The sequence below is a fragment of the Carassius auratus genome, chromosome 7 (assembly GCF_003368295.1).
Source record: "Carassius auratus strain Wakin chromosome 7, ASM336829v1, whole genome shotgun sequence".
NCBI classification, from domain to species: Eukaryota; Metazoa; Chordata; class Actinopteri; order Cypriniformes; family Cyprinidae; genus Carassius; species Carassius auratus.
The window spans coordinates 17,116,143-17,138,135 of NC_039249.1; the positions used below are offsets into that span (position 1 = coordinate 17,116,143).

The following is a 21,993-nucleotide window of genomic DNA, read 5'->3' on the forward strand; positions in this document are numbered from 1 at the left end:
TCGCTCTGATCAGTGAATGTCTCGGCTGTGCTCTGCTATACAGGAGCGCGTGCTCTTCCGGCAGAAGTGCGTCAGGCCCCATATAAGGAAATTCCGCTCCATCTAACGTCACACAGACCCATACTCGAAAAAAACTTTCCGAAACTTGTGACAAACCGGAAGGAGTATTTTGGGAACAAAAATACTCCTTCAAATGTACAACTTAATTTTTGAAACTTTGTCCATGTTTAGCATGGGAATCCAACTCTTTAACAGTGTAAAAAACTCAGTATGTATGAAATAGCATTTCACCCCCCCCTTTAAGCATTTTTAGAGAAAAAGGGAATCGTGCTGGGATGGCGTCATAACGTTAACTTAACACAGTGCTTCGTGCACAGATCCATAACTGAGCAGCTGTGACTTCATGTGTGTCTTCGGCTCTGGGATTTTATTGTAACAGAAGATTGTGTACAAAATTCAATGAGGGAACTAAAACTTGAGACTGACGCTCCTCCAGAGGTGCGAGTCCTCTCTGAAACACAAGGATTGTTGGCGTCCTGCTGTTTGTGCTCCCAGGCCATTAATTCTACTATATTTGTGAACGCCTGAAGATTCAGATGGGGCAAGAATTTAACCTTCATACTCCTCATGTGATTATCTCCTGATTTACAGCCACAGAAGAGTTTTGATTAGTAAATTTTAGAATTATAGCTGATATGAACCGTATTTTCAGGTTTTATTGGAGTGATTGTTTTCATCTTGTGTAGTTTCCTTAATGTTTTGTTATTCTACATTGATCATGTGAATACAAATAAAATTGTATATTCAGTTGTGAAAGATGATTTAATGCATCAATTCAGTAAAAATCAGTTCTAGGTGCTTCATATTTAATACGAAATTGACTGATAAACATGCACAAGAAGTAAAAAAATAAAATAATTGTCACTCAACATTAATTGCAGTGTGTCCAGATAATTCTGTAATTTTTAATAATTGTCTTTTTACGGTCTCTGCGCACATCTCGACATGACTGAAAATGTTCATGGTGGGATTCATTTGAAATAAATACTTTGATTGGTTGATGGAATTCTGTTGGCTTGAGATGGTGTCCTTAATCTGAAAAGATCACGACAACCTTTTTTATTCTGCTTTATTTTCATCAAATGAAGTTTGACAGGACAAGAGTTTTAAACAAATGCACGTCTTGTACCAGGTCATTAACATCATGTTAATAGGCAAAATGGAGGCTTATAATACATGTGTAACAGCACAGAGTCTTTAGTGACAGGAAAAGAGCCTCAAACCAACATGTTCTTACCAAGAATATATAACCCCAAATTCATTATTGATGTAAATCTAGCTTTAAAAACTTAATGGACCTTTGCTTTGAATATGGGGGCGTCCCCTCAATATCCATGTCATTTAAGCTCCTGGGGCCCCATTTATAGAGACATGCGTAGAATGATCTAGTGATGTTGTGAACATACAAAAGTATGCACAAAAATGTCACCAAATGTATAGCTCAATAAATCACAGTTCATGCGCAATGTGTAGAAGTACATCAACAAAATGCACACTAATTTTTATATTAATATACAGTTTGCTAATTGCAGTGACATGATCATCACAAAGCAGATAAAACCTTGCTAATTTGTGCATAATGTGCTTATCTTTACATGTTCATAATCGAGTTTAATAACTGGTATATGAGCACAAGAAGTTCATACACATGCTTTTTTTTTTCTCCAATACTAAATCCCAACATGTTCCTTACTTTTTGTCACAGATTTAAATTCATGGAATTGAGGAGCAAATCTGATCATAAATGCATTTTATAAACGAAGCCCCAGTTTCTGCAAGGTATTGTGATATCATGAATACACCAGCAGTGCATAAATGTTAAAGACTAGAAGCATCCACAGTACAAATGTTTTTACACACACTTTTTTTTGTAATCAATGTATGTTTTAACAAGTTCTTCCAGGATTTTTAATAGACATGTATGTACACCTGTAGTACAAGTAGACCTTTATCTGGACCAGTCCAGATCAGTGCAGCTGTTTGAGAACATACAAATTCACTCAAAACTATCAACACAATATATGGGACTTCATCCAAAAGACACCAAACATTTTCCATTCGCAGTCTGTGAATCATTCTTTTTTTTTTTTGTTTTGTTTACAGTATATCGTGAACATCTCAAGTTTATTTTTTTATTTTCTCTCTTGTCTGGAATGGATTAAAACTTCAGTCTCACCCCTGTGCACGTCCATGACACAGAGAGCACGACACTCAACAATCTTTAATGTCTACTGAAACTTTACATAGGCTAAGCACCATTAAAAACCTTTAGGATAACACTGAACACACAACACATGCACACACACAAAAAAAATATTCTTGCTGCACCCCACACACAGCTGTTCTTTTTAATGCCGCTCTGACCTTTAACCTTTGCACTCAACATTCAGTTGTCAACAGTGACACGGGTCACTGCACAGGTTTACCATCACAATCTGGGGATCTGATTATCGATGAACGAGTATTAATGTCTACATGTTATTTCACACACAGAGAGCAAAGGAAATAGGAAGAGAGAAATGTTGATTGTCTGTTCTCAAGGTCAAAGGTTAGGAGCGTGTGAGGTAAGGCTGATCAGGCGATGGCTTTGGCCTCAGGCAGAAAGGCCTCCCAACACTTCACCAGCTGGTTTAAGATAAAAAGTGATGCATGAAAGACTATTCAGTGGTGTTGTTTGTGAAACAAACACTTACACACTTACCCTATGCTGTGTGTGAAGCAGGGACTCCAGGTATTTCACGATGTGCTGTTTGAAATCTCTGGCTTTCTCTTTCTGCCACAGAAAAAATAAAAATGTAATCTCAATGTTTGTAATGTGAAAAGTATTGCCAGTGGTCATTTTTTACATTTACAGGGTAAGTTGATGATTTTATTGCTGTCCGTATCCAGAATTCCTGTTTATTAATAATAAACCTACTATTACCTACTGTTTTTTGACAAACAGAGGTTGTGTGGTAATTTAACTGCCATCCCAATCCACCTGTCTCGAGTTTAGGAAAAGAGATCAAGTACCATCTTGCAACTGTTGTTCTTTGCTTCATTTTAAATTTTTTACCGATATATTTTGCCAGTAATAACACAGGAAGCCACCACACATCTACAGTGAAAAACAAGAACTGAAATAGGCAATTATTATGGCAGCAACTTTAAATTAGGGTTTGTATAACCAATTATTTTAGCAGTTGACCAAACAGTCAATGTTTGCCCAATGCAAATAAGACATTGCACTCGTCATTTTCAGAGATTAAATCCAGGACATTTAAAACTATAAATCCACAGCACATCAAAAATGAAACTTCTGTCATCACTCATGTCAGAAAAGGAATTTTTGAATGAAGTTGCTATTTTAGTTTTCTTTGGACACTAAAAGTATTCTTATTGCGTTAAAAAAAATTACTGCTATTTTAATGATGTCCTTACTATCTTCCTGGGCATTAAATGTGGTGATAAATCTGGTCATTGCTGACTTTGAAGGGTCAGAAAGATCTCGATTTCATCAAATATATATATTTTTTGTTCCAATGACAAACAAATGTGTGATGGGTTTGGAACGACATGAGGGTGAGTAATTTATGACAGAATTTAAATTTTTAGGTGAACTATCACTTTAAATAGGATATTATTATGACAAAATAATAAGCAGGACATTTCCGGGACAAAAACAATTCATCACAGTCCCTTTAAGGCAAGTCATGTCACTTGATGGCCATCTTTGAAACGCCTCATGCATTCAAATGCAGATCCCATCTCTTTGACTGGGGAAACATCAAATTCTTCAAAACTTTTCACAAAGCTTATGACATTTCATGTTTGAAATCAGCAATGAAATCATGAATGTTGTTTATTTGCTCAAATAGCCTTTAAAAAAAGCTTACTCATGCTAGTCCAGCCAGTGCATAGACAGTCTCAGAACTGCTGACTGTTTCTATGGCAGCTGCAGTGATGCAGTGACTTTACCGATAAGGGATTGGCTCTTTTACTCAGGAGGCGGGGCTTCGTTTGATAGAGCAGCCATACTGAGCTGTGCATTTATCTTCATTCAAAAGAGTGTCATGTTTTGGGTATTCTATAGTCTTCATCTAGTTCATCATCATGCTGAACATGTGACTGATCACGTCAGAAGTGCATTTCTGGGTTAGTAGGTGTAACGCATATACAGGTCATCGATTCATGGGTTAAATTCAGGCATATAACATGAAACCTTTTTAAAATAAATGCCTGGCCTGGCGCCAGCCTGGTTGGACTTAAATTAATTACGATACCCGTGCGAGCCTCAGTGGAGACACGAAACCCCCGCCCACATTCCTGAACACACACACACACAAGCACACACACACAAACAAACCTTTCTTAAGGTTCTGTATCTTCGTCATTTTATTAATATGTATTTTGAATGTTTGTGTATTGCATAAAAATGGTTAATCCTGTGTAAATGGTTAAAGTTGCTGACTTATAAATTGGAAATATGTCTCCTAATCTTAATGTTCTCAAATAGAACCATGGTCCCACTCCTGACCAGGTCGTAAAACTTCATGACCCCACTGGGAAACAGGACAGGAAATCTAACTCTTACAAAAGAATGGTAAAATGTACTCAAATGTAGTCTATATGTATATAGTATTGTTTTTCGGTGCATTAGATGTTTCTCATATAAACTGGGAGTATCTGCAGTTTTATCATGTGTTAATCAAATCTTTAAATGTGTGTAATTCTGCATTTGAATGAAACTTCATGTTTTGATCATTTATATATATAATTTTTGGTATCTGTTTAATCGTCATGCTTTGACAGACCCATTTATTTAAAGCAAAGTAATGAAAAATTTATTAATCTGGAATTACTAACTTGCTAGAATATCACTGTTGAAATCTGATAAGCCCCAAAGTTAGTAGGGTGGGTGTTTCCACAGAGACAAAGGAACTTTTTCCTGCTTCAGATTGCGGACGTTCATTGGTTGTTCACGCGAACAGAGGCGTGAACCATCTCAAGCCATAAGAGCTGACCGAACAAGGTCCGCCCTCTCTTCGTTCTCTGACTCCCTTTCCTCCTGCTTCGACCCTGGTCGCTTCCGCTCGTCCCTCCGAGCGGCCTCGGGCCGCTCTAACATCGCCGTCCCTCTCAGCCCTCTCATGGCTCCTTCGGAAGCTTTCGTTTTCGATGTTTTCTTTTCTTTTCTTTAATAAGTTTATTCAACTATTCGCCTCTCCACACAAGGAAGACGAATTCTGGAACATTGTTTGTTGAACCTTTCAAATACCTGCGCGATTCCTCAGCAGCCCCGGGCCGGAAGACAAAGAGACCACGCTCAAGCCAAGCTCCAGCGCAACTCACACGCACGTCACACGGTCTCCAGCTCACGCACACTGGGCCATGCAAGTATCGTTTTCTATGGAGATTTAAATGCTGTTTAAAGTGTTTCTATGATTTGAGTCGTTGTTGGCTTCCAAAAGTTTACGGTCTGTGATTTTCATACCTGAGCTCAATCTGTGATCTCTTTCTCTCTCTCTCCCTTATTTGGATTCCGTTATGTCTTGTACAAAGTTTACTGTTTGTAGTGTCGTACGCGTATTTACTCTGTGTGATTTGTAGTTGATGTATTATTAGTTCAATTATTAAAAACCCATATATTCATGATTGCCTCCATACCCCTCACATTACGAGTCAATGAGATGCCTGATCTAGCTACAAGCTTTAAACTTAGAAACTAAATTTATCATAATGATAGGATAATGTTTTCATGGCCAGAGAATATTTTTCCTTGAATTATAAGAAGTGATAACTTTATTGAAAATTGATAAGTTAATCTTACGGCAGTTCGTTTGATTTGCGGTAATTTACAGTAAGAGATATCACTATAACTGATATGAAGAATGGAATATTGACATATTAATGAGTAAATTACAGTGCCCTGTAATGAGTTATTGGTATAGGCAATTGAGCTATTTTTCATAATCAATTAAATTTAGTGTAACTGTCATATGAGATATATATTAATCATATTCCTGATTAATTATTCAAATTCCCTATATATCATTTGAGTTAATTATTATGTACAACCCAGTGCCGTTACATAGGATCACAGAGCTCCACCACAGATTAATGTGGATCTATTTATTTTATCACTTAGAAGCCATGACATTTTTACTGTAAAATTACTGTACAAATAAGGTTTCGTTGCACTAGTGATGTTTTGTGCTACATTTCTCCCAAAATACTTCTGTGCACAACATCAACATATCTTACCTCAAATCGGAGCACTTCTTTGCGCACAGTACAGGTGACTCTTTCGAAATCTCTCTCATACTGACTGACTTTAGATTCCCACTGTGCAAAGACACAGAAAACAGCTCCATGTTATCAGCAAAATAGTAACAAATCATATTGTATAGAGCTTATAATATAATCATATTAGCAGAGCTCCCCTACAAAGATGTTACATGTCGGTCTTATGTACAGTACTTGAAGCGTGTTGTGCATAAATCATTCGCTGTTGATAATTGAACCTCATTTATGTCGTCTTTAGCCTGCTGCAGCTTCTCGGGTTTGTTCGCCCAAAGCAGTTTGGCCTCAGCCTCTCGTTTCTTCTGCAATGTGCTCTGAGCTTCCTGCAAACGCTGCCAGACTTTCATCCTCTGCTCAAAACAGCACTAAGGACAGAAAGGACACAGAAGACAACATCATATCACTTACACAGTGGGCTCTGATTGTTGCTTTTGCGTTATGTGGTAGTGCTCTCTAACCCTCACGGCCCCCAGCAGCCTGACGTAATCGGCCAGGAGCTCAGCGAGGATGAAGAAATCGCTGAAGGCCTGTTGCTGATGCAGCTGCTCCATCTTATCCTCCACTTCTGCCAGCTGTGACAGCGCACGAGATAACGCCGAGTTCTCCTCCACGCTGCCCAGCATGGCCACACTCTTACTAAACACCGCTGTGTTACTACACAACTCTGAGAGAGGAGAAAGACTTTGAGATGCTTTGTGACAGTATGAATCTGAAAGACCGCTTTCACCGTCCACAGTTTTCATTCTCACCTTTCCTGTGGTTTACTAATGAGTCAACAGCAGCATGCAGCCTCCTCAGCAGCTGCTCCTCATTCTCCACCTCCTGCAGCTTACTCTCAAACCACTGACACACACACACACACACAGAGAGAGAGAGAGGTGTCAGTCACTAGTCAAATGCAACGATCTGGGAGAATTTATGCCTTTGAATTGCATGAACTGAGCTCCTCTTACATTATCCGATTCATTCATTTTAATGGTCATCTTATTCACTGCATCCGACGCTCTGTTTATCATCTTTAGGAAGCCAGGTCCACTCAAAGCCTGAGTATTCACTGCCCTGGGCAACTAAAAACACATATGTTTAGATGTGAAATATGTCACTAAAAATACTATACGATGCCTCTAGAAACGTGACAAATTCGGTCACCTCATCTCTCTCTAAAAACTCTCGAACATCCGGGTCCTGCAACAGAGATGGATGAGCCACTACTCTCTGTAGATACCTACAGAGAATACAAACAAACAGTCAGTGTAATATATAAGAAATATTACCAGTAAAAGATTAAAATGAGTGTGCATCAGCATGTGGATCACTGTTACAACTCAAAATTCAGCAGCAATGAATTCAATTTTCTTTTTGCATTGCTAGTGCTGAAAGGTTCTAGGGTACGACTGTAAAACAAAAAGGTTTGTGGTGTCTAAATCTGATGCCATTAACAAATCAGCGCTTTCTTTTTTTCTGGTTTTTATAGGGATATTTTGGTTGCACCTGAGATTTCTTACATTTTGGACGACAAAACACCCCATTAGGTTAATAAACGAGTTTTTCTATACACATCCAATATATCATATTCAATTTGCCATCTGCCACTTAATCAAAAATCAGGTTTCCGAAGCTATATAAATATCAGAAAAAAGGCAGTTTGTGAACCTCTATTTCATGTGAATGTCTAATTAGGCTTGTGTTCACCTCTCCAGTGCTGCTCGTCTCTTTTCCACAAACTCCGCTGAGGATGAATCCTCCTTCCCTACCTTCACTTTAGTCATCCCTGTGACACAACACCAAACCACACGCTCAGTCAGCAAATCACAGTGGACTGCTCCGAGTACAATGATGCAAGTAAGAGCCAACAGAAAGCTCAGAGTAAACAATCTCATGTCTCCAGGCTATTGTGGGTGTCTAGATGAGGGTCACTAGAATAACTCCAGGGTGAGCGTGATCAATTCTTTACCAACTACACTCTTCTGAGGTGGAGGTGGAATGATGAAGCCCAGCAGAGAGTGTTTGGCCGATATCTTTTCATACAGTCCCAGGAAATCACTGAAACGTCGCCGCACGGAGAACGTCTTATTAAGGAACATGGGCAGTGTAGTCTGGAGAAGAGAGAGAGAGAGAAGCATGGAAAAGAGGCATGTATGTGATATATGTAGCTTGATCAATCCAAAAATGGTAATGGGGATAAGCTTTTCTGTACCTGCGTCGACACTTTGTAAGACATGTAGGCATTCATGCCATCTCCTGCGACACAATAACACAGAAGAACTCGATCGCTACAGCTCTCAACATCCAGAACAAGAGGCTGTGTCTAGACCAGTGGTTCTCAACCATTTCACTCCTCAACGTCCAAGGAAATATTTGAAGGAGATTGTCTCTATTAACACTGCTGTAATAAATACAAACCTGCGTAGTTTTCTGAGTGTCAACAGAATTATTATTAATTATGATTTTTTTTTTTCCTAAATTTTAAGAACTCTTAATTAGATTTTAAGAAATAAAAGAAAGAAAGAAAAACAAATACATCTCTCAAGAAAATCTCTTTAAAATAAGCTCTGTCGGATGTTTGCTGAGGTCCCCTAGTTGGCAACAGGTTAAGAACCAATGATCTAGAAATATTTGATGTAAGTTTGATCCCCTTTTTAGAGTATAAATGGGCAATGCCATTTATAACTTGACTATGTAAGCAAGGCTTTCAATTGTCAGTAGCTTCTAATTATTTTCGGGGTAAAAAACTAGGCTGCACAATTAATGTAAATTGAATCGCAAAGGCAATAAATCACGATTAGGCAGAAGCTGCGATTGTCTTGCGTGCGTATCTTTCAGCGAAGTACAGTTCTGTGGTCAGTTGTAAATCACCATCTGAAGGCCAGAAAATCCAAATATGCCCTAAAGAAGAAATCCTGCAGCTGAATTAACAGAAAATGTAACTGCTTTCATTGATTCAACGTAACTAATTAAAACACGACTACAGTAATTTACGGTTTATTCGAGTTCTTATTATTAGAATTTTCATCATAATAAAGTATATCTGTAATGAAATGCTAATCGACATAGCCTTTATCACTGCTTAGAATACAATAGAATATTGTGTGTCTTAATTATTCTGTTTAAGAAGCCACATCATCTCACAGAAGGATTTCAAACACTCAATTGACTTGATGAATGAGTTCAGAGTAAAAACGTTATTAAATGTGGTGTTTTCACGTGCTCTCAGATGGAGCAGCATTTATAACACAGAGCCGTAGAAGATATGATATGATATTCTCACTGAGAAGATATTATCATGAACGATTTTGACGATTTCAGAATATTACGATTATATCATCTGCAATTATGAATGCAATTTTTCTCCATGTAATAAATGCTGCTTCACCTGAAAGTAGGTGATGGAGATTTACTGCTAATCACAGAACCAGCGTTACTGACTAAATGCACGACAATCACGATAAATCCTGTTTGATAAATCATGCAGCCCTACCGCAAACTGTTTTCCATGAACATTTTATTATGTTTATATTTATGCATTTCAAATGATTCAAAGTGACTCACAAATGAGGAATCTTAATCATAAGCTCACTGGCTTGTAGCACAAATCCTTTCAGTTTACTTCAGTTTATTAATCTTGCTATGAACCTACACTGTGAAAAATGGTAATAAATTGCATAATACAAACCAATTTTCTCTGGATTAGTGACTGCAATGTTCAGTTCAAACTGGTCTCCACTCTCTTCCTCCTCCAGCTGTTGAAGTTGATCAGCATTCCATTAGAATTAAGAATCTATACAAATATCACATGAATGCAACTGAAGGGTCTTGTCTGAGTACCTCCTCCATGGTCTTGGTGACAATGCTGGGTTTGAGGATGGAGTTAGGGACATGTGTGGTGTTGCAAGCCGATGCGGTCGGGCCGATAATCTCTCTCCTCCCTTGACTGGTGGTGTTGGTGAGCGTCAGCTCTACTGTGGCCTCTAGTGATTGAACAGAGAGAGAGAATGATGCACAGAGGTGTCAGGTGAGTAATAGCCTTTCACCATTATACTTTAGTATACAATTATTTTGGGAAATCTGTACTTTACATGAGCTCTGTTAAAATCGAGTACTTATAATAGCATTTTACTTCATTAAAAAAGTTAAATTTCACGATTTAAATATTTTCTCAATTATTTAAAAATATATATCCAAATGTGACACCAATCAATTGCGTACTCAAGTTATCCGTTTCAGGCACATATTTCAGTTTACAACCACAAGAAATTACTGTTTTTAGTTTTTTTTTTTTAATCATCTGCTGACAACTTTAGTTGAGAACATTCAGGAAAAAGTTTTCAGGATACCGGTTTCAGTTTAACATCTGCTGTGCCTTAGATTCTTACAAAGAACAATGAGAAAATGTTATTTTTGAACATTTCTTTAGAAAGTTTCTGCATCAAAAATACTAAAATTACACCATCTTTACAGTCTCATTTCCAAAAGCCAGTCTGAAGCCAAGAAAGGTATTTATTTCTTCAGTTTTAAATACCCAAGTTCAATTAAATGTGGATCATATTTACTTCCACAGAAGTATTTTTTTGGCTAGGTACATAATTTCAACTGGGCATATTTTTTGACATTGTTAATATACTGGAGTACAATTTTCAGTAGTTTTTAAAACTTTGATACAGCATTTCAAAGTGATCTGTTTCAGCTGCCACGCTATTTTAAAAATAAAGATTGAATGCATTATGTTCTCCAACATGCAGTTAGCTCCCATCTGGCCTGCGTGTCAACTCAAGAGTCACTACGAGTCACGGTGCAGATACCAGTGAACAGATCCAGCTCGTCATCAGAGTGAAGGCCATTAGTGGCGTGATGGACATCGCTCCTGATGTACGAGCCCTCCTCACTGAAGATATCGCCTTCATCAGGAGCCGATGTGGGTGTGATCGGTTTACTCTTCAAAGAAAAGAAAAGGAAAAGATGAACACGATGCCAAGATGACAGCTGATCATTATGACATAATGGCAGTTCGCGCAGTCATGAGACTAACGTTAACCGCTGCAGAAACAGATAATAAGCTTCGAGCTAGCTTCTGTCAAATGAGCTCACTATCTCCCCACAAAGACGTAAAGATTATTATTGATTCTGAAGCAGGTGTCTCACCCTCGCGATGGTGAATATGTCCTCGCCTTCATCATCATCGTCCTCGTCGCTGTCCAGCACCCGAGTGTCTAATTCTGCCTCCTGATCTTCATTATCGGGGAAAGGAGGAGGATTCCGCCCGCAGCCGCCTGACATCGCTTGTTTCGACCAAAGGAAATAGAACGAATAAACCTAACAGATCAAGTCTTGAAGGTGGCGTTATTTCTACCTGACTGTCCGTTACAGGTAAGCGTGGATTGGATTTCACTGCTTGGTAACCTCAGCCTACTTAAAAACATTCGCGGATGGCTCTGCGTTCTCAGGCTCAGAGACAGAGAGAGAGAGAGCTGATGCGCCACTGACTCCTGAAGGTCTGGAGCTATTACTACACCCACAAGCATACACTTTATGATGATGTGCATTTAGGACACGCTGTCATTCACTGAATATATTTGTGCATATACAGAAATACACATTTACCTTCAAATCACTAATTGGTTATGGTTTCATCCTGACTTCACAGCAGCTCAATTTTGTGAACCGATTCAATTAATCAAACACACATGCATCATTGGTCTTAAGATTTAGATTAGATTTATGCATTTAGCAGACGCTTTTATCCAAAGCGACTTACAGTGCATTCAGGATCAAAAATAAATTTTTACCTAATGAATTCTCTGGGAATCAAATCCACAACCTTGTGCTATTAATGCAATGCTCTACCACTTGAGCCACAGGAACAGTCTTAAAAGAATGAGCAGCTCACGAATTGGCATAATTAATTAAATGCAAAAAATAACACCACCAACAAGACAGCACAACACTACAGCATATTTGCAAGTCTCCAATTTAATAAAATACATTTAATAATTTCAATCTCATAATTCAAGATATGTTACTGTTAAATAAAACAATTTAACTAGTGCATAGTGATTACTCATGATCTTCAAAAACATACATTTACAAATATATATATTTTAATACATTTCTTATTTCATATTTCTTTTGCGTGTCTAAAGATTTTTTCCACTTTTCAAGATTCCAGTTTCTGCTGATGTCAGAATTGGATAATTCTAAATTCAGTGAGCAGGGCAACGATGAGAAAGACAACGTAGAAGATCAGTAGAAAAATGCCATAGACTCGGCTCAGGTGAAAACACTGAAGAGGAACCAGTATGAAGGAGAAGACGAGAGACAGACCCAGTGCTCCTGAGAGAACCCAGCACAGCATCCCCTCTGGTTCCAGCTGACCACACAACAGAACACACACAGAACACAGATCAGACTCCGTCACGCATCTATACTGGAATATTCAACTGAATAAAAGCTTGCAACATATCCATTCAGTTAGATGTATATGACAGTGTATATAGAGTGTGAGACATACCATCACAACATTATTTTTATTCTGGAAGATTTGCAGCAGGCAGCCCAGGCCCACACCAAACAGCATGTCTTCATGTAATGTTAAAGGCATATGAAGTGTGCTTAGGGTAGTGTAACAGGATATTTAAAAAAAAATACTGTAAATATAAAGTATGATGAAATCTGTTGATATATTTGTTAATGCACATACACAAAAAGGAGAACTTAAAAAAACAAGCATATGTTAAAAGATACTAAAGATAATGCCCCCGAAACAGGCAGAAATGGCCATCCGTGGGTATCCCTGACGGGCTATAGTAATGTCTGCAAAGCAATCTGTGAAAACACACAAATATCACACATGGTCTAACAAAGGTAAAAACATAATGTAGTATAATATCCCATTGGCACATGATTCTTTCAAATATTAAAAGCCATCTAACACTTTTTCACACATTTTATTATTACTTAACAGTGGCAGCAAAAATGAAACCATGCAATCTAGTCACTTCTAGTAAAATTATTTTCCTTCCATTTCAAGTTCTAGAATATTGGCTATGAGCAAAAATAATTAAATACTGGGACGATAATGTGTAGTTTGTGGTTTTTAATGTTGTGAGTGAGTGTGTACCTCCAATGCTGTTGCCCCAGGCTAACAAGGTGAGGCCCAGTACAGTGTTGCTGAGACGGAGAACAACCCCCAGCAGGTGCAGCACACTAACAATCTCAGACGCCACAGTGCTGATCCACAGCGCACTGACCACAAAACCTAGCAGAGAATAGAGCTACACACACAGCAACAGGACAGAGTTCAAATTTCAAAAACAAAATTAATTCCTTGCATAAAATGGATCGTAAAGAGACAGTAAAGACATTTAAAATGTCTATACAATGATTTCTATTTCAAATAAACTGAGATAACCTATTACTGTTTTTACTGTCTGTGTGATCAAATAAATGCATAAGAATATAAGAGATTCATACAAAATGATATTTAGGAGGATGCTCATTTGTGGTAGTGAAGAAGACTATGCCAGAGAGGAAGACTCCGATGCAGAGTACAAGCACCCACACTGGAACTTCTCCTTCAATGAGCAGTAAGCCATCTTGAATGAAAGAGAAACATTGTCTGTTTCAGTCACATGACGTTTAGAGAACACAAAATGACTACACAATATCTGCATCTGCAGCATTTGCCGTTTCACAAACAAAGGGAATTTCAGTTCATCTGACAGAATGAAGCATATGCATTAAAGCAAAATATGACAGGGATGGCATTACTTTTTTCTTAAGTGCCCCTAAGAGATTTTTGTTGAACAGGTTAAATTCCAAGGTTCAAATAAAAATGCCCACCGACTTACACTTTCCGGACTGGAAGGTAAGCACACAGACCAGAGGCCCAGTGATTATGTGAAGACAGTTCAGAGGGCGTTTCCAGTTGTGATCCTCCTTATCTGTGTCCACCACAGGAATGGTCAACAATAACAGCACTTCTACAGGCACCTAACAGAGTCAGACAGACTATGATCTTCATCTTAAAATTACATTAGGCATGCATATTACATTCAAACAATCCAACAAGTGGACAAGTTTATTTTGAACAATAGGTTACTAGAAGAATGATTACTTATTAAGAACCAGGAATTGATTGTGAAAGTGAATGCACACATTTTCACCTTGATCACTTTGAGGACTCTGGCGCTCCAGTGCTGTCTCCTCCAGATCCTACTATCCACCGGGTTAATGGCATTCAGGAAGATATGAGCAGTGGACTGAGTGTAAGGCAACAAAGGCTCATACTCTCCTTCATCTGAAACACACACACACACACATATTATATATATATATACCAATAGTTCCAATCACATACATGCAAGATTTGCACACAGATAAATGCTGTTACACCACACGGTACTTCCTTAAAGATTAAATCTTTTCGCTAACTTTCACTTGTTACCAATGCAGAATGCAACACACACATGCAAATTCCGTTAATTATGAAACTCTGTGCTGTTGAAAATGATCAAAACTGCAGCAACTCTTAGAAACCTCAGCCACTTACTTAGCCAACATACAGTAGTTTTAAGTTGAGAGGAAGTGACCCACCGTGTGCCTGTATGCTGCCAGTCTGAATTTCTCTATATGAATCAGATGGGAGAGTCTCTCCTAAAAGTCAAGAACAGCCCTTATTAATGCCTAGTGATCAGATTCATTTCATAAACTTCAATAGCACTTTATTTAAACAGAGCTTTGAGTTTGCATTGTTGTGAGCACTTTATCTGAATGTGTGAAAGCTTAGTGCAGTGAGCTCGTATTTTACTAGGGATGGGAACAAGTACTAAAGCAACAATTTAGTGAGTTTACAACACATTTTGTTGTGTTTACTTTAAACGAAAAATGGTCACTCCTCATACAGAAATTGTAATGAAACTGAGAGTGGGTAGAAAGTGTGGGATCATTGATGAGAAAGACTGCAGTCTCTTTACCCTGTTCTCTGTCTGTGGTCTGGGCCGATCCATTTAGCTGATGCTTTTGACGATTGTATATATATGCACTAACAATCACAGTCAAAACATATGCAATATACAGCCCAAGATAACCTGTGGAGAACAGAAAAGAACGATAGGAAGAAAGAAATATTAATCATATCCATATACTATCCAAGGAAGTGGAACATGCAGAATGAAAAATGTGTAATTTTCCTAAATGAATGAAATGGTGATATAAATCTGATTAAGCGTTATCGGACCTATGGTTTCTCCCAAGGAAATATGGCCTTTATATAGGATGCTGAAGGTCCAAAACACAGCTGCCATGTAGAAAATGACATCACGAAGGAATGGACGGGACGCCACAGTGAAAGGCTTAACCAGAGCAATGCTTCCAGCTACCACTGTTGTAACAAAGATTCCCGCTCCTAGAAAAAACAAACGAGCACACAATCCAATTAGGACATTTTTTTTATTGATTGATGAATCTGTTCACAAGAATTAAAGGTGAAGTGGGTAATTTCTGCAGCACCCAATGGTGCTGTATAAATATATTTCAAAGACTTTCCCTGTCTGCCATTGTTCAGTCAAAACAAATAGTCCCAAGGCTAAGACCATGTGCATGACTCAAGCAACCTCCACTTGTACAATTTAGTTTGGTGCCTTTATTGGTTGGGAATTACACAGTTTAACTTTAAATACTCCTTGCTGTGTGTGTGTGTGTGTGTGTGTTTAACAGAGCTGATCTCTCACCAAACAGTGCTCCAACAGCAAGACCAGCAGTCTGAGGGTGGGAGAAAGCAGCCATGGCACTGAACACATCTGGAGCCCCATTTCCAAGTGCCAGGAACGTTACGCCCTGTTCTACTCAGTCACGGAAAACAGTAAAAAAAAAAAAAAAAAAAGGGACCAACACAACCTCTCAATGCAATTTGGACCTTTTCCAGCAATCAAAACACAAACTCATCACTGAGGATTCCACCCAGTCGCACAAACTACACCCCACTCGGAGTCACAAAAAGTACTCAAGTGTTAAACAAACAATACCCAGGATGAGTCTTGGCTTAAACGATGACCTAGTAACAGACTAACTATTTGATATGTCTATCATGCGGTTATATTCTCTTCACTCCAGGACCCAGGAGTTTATCACTTCTGTGGTTGATAAGGACACAGCAGGAGTAATTAACTTTCTCAACCTATGCAATAGGAGGACAAATTACAAGGATCAGATGATCAGCCACATTTCAGCTATTAAAAGGATACAGCCACATTATGAGTCAGTTTCAGTGTGGAGGATATGGCTGAGAGGTTTGGACAGAAACTGAAGAAAAACACACACACACACACAAAAAACTATAAAATCTAAATTACATTACATATTATAATTCATATACATTTAAATTCAAATTTCTGTCCTTTATATAACAAATTCTAAATACATTAAAATAGATTTATCAGTATAATGATAAATGAACTAACTTCTTGAACCTCAAAAAGCAGAACCCTTTTAAAGAAAATAGATTCAACTCTAAAATCTCCAGATAAATGAAAGCCACTGTCTCTGTCACATGAGTAAATAGAGAAGTGAACCTAGGTCATGGCCAAAGACTCGGCTCTTTTGATAGTGTTATGAGATCACAAAGGAATATTCACGTTTCTTCACATTATTGTGTATTTTTATTTATTATTATTTTAAACAGTTATTAATTTTTATTGCATGACAGTCCTGATTATCAACTTAACTGCATAGTGCAACTGGAATACAATATGAACACACCAATTCATATCTACTTTTAAAGTAAAGATTACACATCTTTTCACCTTTTAGATTACACCCAATTTAGGCTCTGATTATGCAACAATTTGTGAAGCATGATGCTAAATAGGAGTAGACTGACGTACCATAAAAGAAGATCTCAGTATTTTGTTGTTATTATTACAAAGGAAGTAAATGCTAACCAAAACGTTTTGTGCGAGTGTGTTTGTGTCAGTAATGCAGGTCTGTAACAGCAGGAGGTTGAGTAAATGAGAGAACTTTTCTTTTGGGGTGAACTATCACTTTAAGACAGAACTGACCACCAAATAGCATGTCCAAGCCGATTAATAACCCTTGTAATTCTCTCACAGATTATTCACCACTCACAAGTCTGATGCAACCAGCCCAAGAAGAAGGAACAGAACAAACAACCAGATGACCTGACAGAAATAAAAGAGGAAAGTAAAGAGAAAACGTGAGAGTGACTTTAACAACAACTAATACAAAACCAATACAACCAATGTAAAATCAGATTACACATCCTGGAGGATGCATTATCATTAGTTTCAGTTGGATATGTAAACAGAAACATGCCACACTCCACAAACAAACTTACACAACACTGAGTTTACTAGAATATAAATAGTAAACCCTGAGTTTGGTGACTGAACTAAATGTGTCCTTACATAGAGTGCGATGGCTAGAGGCAGCAGATTCGGTGGAAACAGGCAAAAGGTGACCACAGGGTACTTGATAAAGCCTTCATCTGAAGTACAGTCCGATGTATTCTTCACAAACTCACATCTCAAACTGGCAGACAGGTTCATCACCAAATCACACTGAAACACAGATCGACAAACGCAGCTGTGCAGGACTCCATGCCAATAGTCAGACAACAACCCACTCAATTTATTTAACACAAAGTTTACTCATGGTAACGTATCTGTAACATTAATGAGAGATAATGTACATACAGCGTCTTTTTTCCTCTATTCATATATATCTGAGTGTCGCTCACCTCGTCTCCATTGCGGTTCTGTTGAACTCCTCCAGGTCCGTGTGAACGCCACACAGTCACATGAGCTTCCAGGTGTGTGTGAGACACGTCCACAGGATTCTGGCAGCTGACACGATCCCACTGCAGAGCAACGGAGCAAAACAACAACAAGACCTGAGCAAGCATTTGTAGGCTGACACTGCTTTAACATTGCTTTTCAGTGGTCAACAGTAGTAGCTGAATTGTGGAAGATCGAAGTCAACTTTCGTGGTTCCGTTTCGCTCTTCTCCTTCAGTGTAATAATCTGTATTTAGACGCTGTGAATCACAGTCTGTGGTTGGATCTAAAATAACGCGGGATTACACATTTTTGTCTCACAAGAGAAAGTCGACCAAAAGAGAAGCGTATCAGCCTGACAGGACATTCCAACACTTCCTATACAAACAGCGTGACGAGCTTTCTTATCCTCCCTCCCTCTGTCCCGAGGTTAAAGAGACATACACTCTTTTCCACTTAAAGGGATAGTTCACCCAACAATAAAAATTCCGACATCATTTACTCACCCTCACTTTCATCTTCGAAACAGCCTAAGAAACATGAAAATACCTAATGTAAGGAGCTTTTAAAAATAAATAAATAAATAAATAAATAAAAAAACTCTCACAAAACTGTTGCATTCTCCTGAAGAAATTCTGAGTTTGTTCACAAAACTTTTGCATTCCACTAGAATCTTTGCGCTCCTTCACAATAGCATTGCTGAACTAACCCTATAAATGGTTTAAGAAAATAAATGTTGCAAAATTGCAAAATTTTCAGCGTACGTGCAAGTACATCCCTTTCTGATGGAAAAAACTTAAACCAGCCAAAAAGATTTGCTTATTCAAGCTGGTGTCCCAGCCTGACCAGGAAAAGTTCCCATAAACCCTCTAAAACCCGCCATCTGAACCAGACTGGGAGACAACCTTAGACCAGAAAAACTTTGACCTTCAGCAAGTCAGAAGGATGAAATGTGAATACATTGACAAGAGAGCAACCTTCTGACACTCTGTAAAGTTTGATGATCCAGGTATTTCTTCACCCCACTCACTTTGACCTTTATAAAAGTCTTCCTTGTAAACTGGAAGACGTGTATCTGAGAGCAGCTCTTTGACATCTTCTACATTTTCATTAGGCTATGTCAAAATCATTTGGAGTTCATCTATGATTTATTGGGCTGTGCTCTGTGAATAGTGTGAATAATATAGATGGCAACCACTGGGCTCACTGCCACATACTGTACTGTAGCTATACTCTGTCTCCAAACTGTCTCATTTATTTAGGTTGATATATTTGGGGCAGTGCTAGGTAGTAATGGACTACATGTAATCTGGATTACGTAATCAGATTCCAAAAACTGGGTATGCTTAACTGGATTATATTACATTTTAAAATGCTCATAATCAGATTACAGTTACCTTTATGGATTACATAATTGCATATTATTCATAAAATGGCAGTGAAGTATTCATAATTTATTGATTTTCCCTTGTTCTTACTTTCTCTCTCTCTCTTTTACTGCTTCATTTCCGAAAATCTTAATGTGTGTCATATAGCTTTGGCAATATTCACAATATAGAATGGCCATGTAAATGTCATGTAAATAAAAGCAATGGTAAGTTTTAAAACCTATTTTAACAATCTTAAAGTAATTTAAAAAGTAGTATTCATGTATTGCATCAAACAGTGTGTAAACACATCTAAATGCCACTTCAGATGCAGTTTCTGTGTTGATTTATTTTGCTTGGTAACAGCCTAAATGTCATATTTTTCTAATTCACTTAAAAATTGATAAAATTGTCAATAAAATATAAAAAATCAATTTAAACTTATTGGAAAATATACATTTATATCAGTGTGAAAAAAGAAAGAAAAAAAATATATGTATGTATATATATATATATATATATATATATATATATATATATATATATATATATATATATATTAGTATACACACACACACACACACACACACACACTTACAAATAAAGGTGCTTAAAAGCAAAGTTTAATAATTTTAGTAATTTAATCATTATTTTTAATACTGAAGGCTACCAGGATGACTGAGTTTATTAAATTCATAAACATATCAAACTTGTCTTCTCTATTTTCAGTTTTTAGTGTGGATCATTCATTGCAACATTTAATCTGCTACTCATATTTAAGTTAATATATAATATATAATTTACGCTACTACTGCCCACTGACTTGGTTTTAAACCTATATTATTAAAATGCACACATGTAAGTCAGGAAAATCAACATTTGAATACCCCTACTAATCTCGATTTTGGGACCTCTGTATTTATAAAAACCTGCGTACAGCCCTGATTGTTACTAGCTATGTTCATCATGTAATCTGTAATCAGTAATAAAGTACAATTTGCAAGTAATCTATTCAACACTATTTGGGATATGAAATCATTTTTAATCACTAAATGTGATGGGAATAAAGAGCAATAGTTTTAGGTCAAAGTACTGGATAATTAATTAATTACTTGCTAAAGTGTTAGAAGGAAGCAGTGACATTCTTGTTTGATTTTAGCAAACTGATAATCAGCACGCACATTTCTTGTGATAACATTAGGAGGCAATATTCTGGTATGCAGTTTTTACCCGTATTTAGTAAGAATATAGAAACACACAGACACAAACACACTCATGTTGGTATATGTGGTTAATGGGGACTCTCCATAGGCGTAATGGGTTTTATTCTGTACAAACTGTATTTTCTATTGCCCTACCCCAACCCTACACCTAAACCTAACCCTCACAGGAAACTGCATTTTTGGATTTTCAAAATAACTAATTATGTATGATTTATAAGCGTTTTGAATTACGGGGACACTAAAAATGTCCTCATAAACCACCTCCTCATTGTAATACTTGTGTCATACCCATGTCATTATACAAATTTGTGTCCTCATTAACCACATAAACAAGCTCACACACACACACACACACACACATTTGTGGTCATATCAGAACATCTGTCAACCTGCCTAGTACAGCGAGCTAAAGAAAGTGTGTGTTAAAAAAAAGCATGGATTGCCTCATCTTCTTTTAAGAGAATTAGTGTTTGGGGGATCTGGTTGCTCACGCGTACAGTCATTGCAAATGAGAAGGGTCGTGTCATAACTCTGATCGAACAGCTGATGAAACAAACCAGGAGCCAGTTGCTTTTACACAACCCATATGTTAAGACTGTGACTAAAGAACTAGTCTGAGTGACCAACTAGTAATTAGCAAAAGGGTAATCTGTTTTTACTTCTCACATTCAAATTAGAACGATTCATGTTACTGATATAAATGTTATGACCAATCTCATAGAAACAAATTTGAATTTCTAATTTGTAAGTTTATGCAACTGGCCACTGCTCTTGAATACAGAATACAGAACTATTGTTTTCTTATACAGCTAGGAATATGGTTTTCTTGATAAAGATATTAAAACTGTAGCATTTCCATGACATGACTGCTGGTATTGTTTTTTGGAGGAATAAACACAACATGAATATTCTTATTTATTCAAGATTTGCCCTGGTCAAGATGCTACTTTCATTTGTAGTATCAGAACAGACAAAATTAGCCTGTCAAAAATTACCTCCTAACCAATTACTTCACACCATCCATTGAGTTTGTACCTCTGCATATGTTTCTCTGAGTGCTATAGCTGTGGCTGAAGGAGTTCATGTGGAAATGTGCATGTGAAAAATTGGTTTGACGTCATGTCTTAACTATTTCAGGATTGTTTCTATCGGGGTTGGACTGGCAGCACCAATTGGGGTCTCAAATTGGGATCATTCATAAAGACACAGCTAGCGTCGAACCCACCACACACACACTCATGCACACATGTCCACATGCACACGTGTACACACATGT

The 21,993-nt window shown here is 37.6% G+C and overlaps 2 protein-coding genes across 2 annotated transcripts; both read right to left on the reverse strand.

Annotated features, from left to right (window-relative positions):
* Positions 1-838: 838 nt before the first annotated feature.
* Positions 839-12,154, reverse strand: snx1b (sorting nexin 1b). Its single transcript, XM_026267718.1, has 15 exons — positions 11,482-12,154; positions 11,142-11,274; positions 10,168-10,310; positions 10,016-10,082; positions 8,540-8,583; positions 8,297-8,438; positions 8,035-8,113; positions 7,492-7,567; positions 7,296-7,409; positions 7,092-7,185; positions 6,801-7,006; positions 6,564-6,707; positions 6,304-6,384; positions 2,762-2,833; positions 839-2,685 (listed from the first exon to the last, which is right to left on the reverse strand). The coding sequence occupies exons 1-15, from the start codon at positions 11,614-11,616 to the stop codon at positions 2,635-2,637; spliced, it is 1,581 nt and encodes a 526-aa protein (XP_026123503.1). The 5' UTR covers positions 11,617-12,154; the 3' UTR covers positions 839-2,634.
* A 155-nt stretch (positions 12,155-12,309) lies between these two features.
* Positions 12,310-18,533, reverse strand: slc8b1 (solute carrier family 8 member B1). The gene is made up of 15 exons (XM_026267717.1): positions 18,092-18,533; positions 17,760-17,912; positions 17,461-17,513; positions 16,581-16,638; positions 16,068-16,173; positions 15,575-15,742; positions 15,312-15,425; positions 14,932-14,991; positions 14,502-14,635; positions 14,187-14,328; positions 13,810-13,931; positions 13,457-13,610; positions 13,081-13,161; positions 12,848-12,915; positions 12,310-12,706 (listed from the first exon to the last, which is right to left on the reverse strand). Exons 1-15 carry the CDS (start codon positions 18,254-18,256, stop codon positions 12,518-12,520), a joined length of 1,767 nt encoding a protein of 588 aa, XP_026123502.1. The 5' UTR covers positions 18,257-18,533; the 3' UTR covers positions 12,310-12,517.
* Between the last annotated feature and the right edge of the window lie 3,460 nt (positions 18,534-21,993).

What these genes read in the sequence shown, in the direction of transcription:
- slc8b1 (XM_026267717.1), bottom strand. Translation starts at nt 18,256, where the DNA reads ATGCTTGCTCAGGTCTTGTTGTTGTTTTGCTCCGTTGCTCTGCAGTGG. An exon ending in CTCTAGCCATCGCACTCTAT is followed by an intron (nt 17,514 to 17,759) that starts GTAAGGACACAT and finishes TATTTCTGTCAG; the next exon opens with GTCATCTGGTTGTTTGTTCT. An exon ending in ATAAAAATAATGTTGTGATG is followed by an intron (nt 12,707 to 12,847) that starts GTATGTCTCACA and finishes TTGTGTGGTCAG; the next exon opens with CTGGAACCAGAGGGGATGCT.
- snx1b (XM_026267718.1), bottom strand. Translation starts at nt 11,616, where the DNA reads ATGTCAGGCGGCTGCGGGCGGAATCCTCCTCCTTTCCCCGATAATGAA. An exon ending in AAGAAGTGCTCCGATTTGAG is followed by an intron (nt 2,834 to 6,303) that starts GTAAGATATGTT and finishes TTTCTGTGGCAG; the next exon opens with AAAGAGAAAGCCAGAGATTT. An exon ending in TGCTTCACACACAGCATAGG is followed by an intron (nt 2,686 to 2,761) that starts GTAAGTGTGTAA and finishes ATCTTAAACCAG; the next exon opens with CTGGTGAAGTGTTGGGAGGC.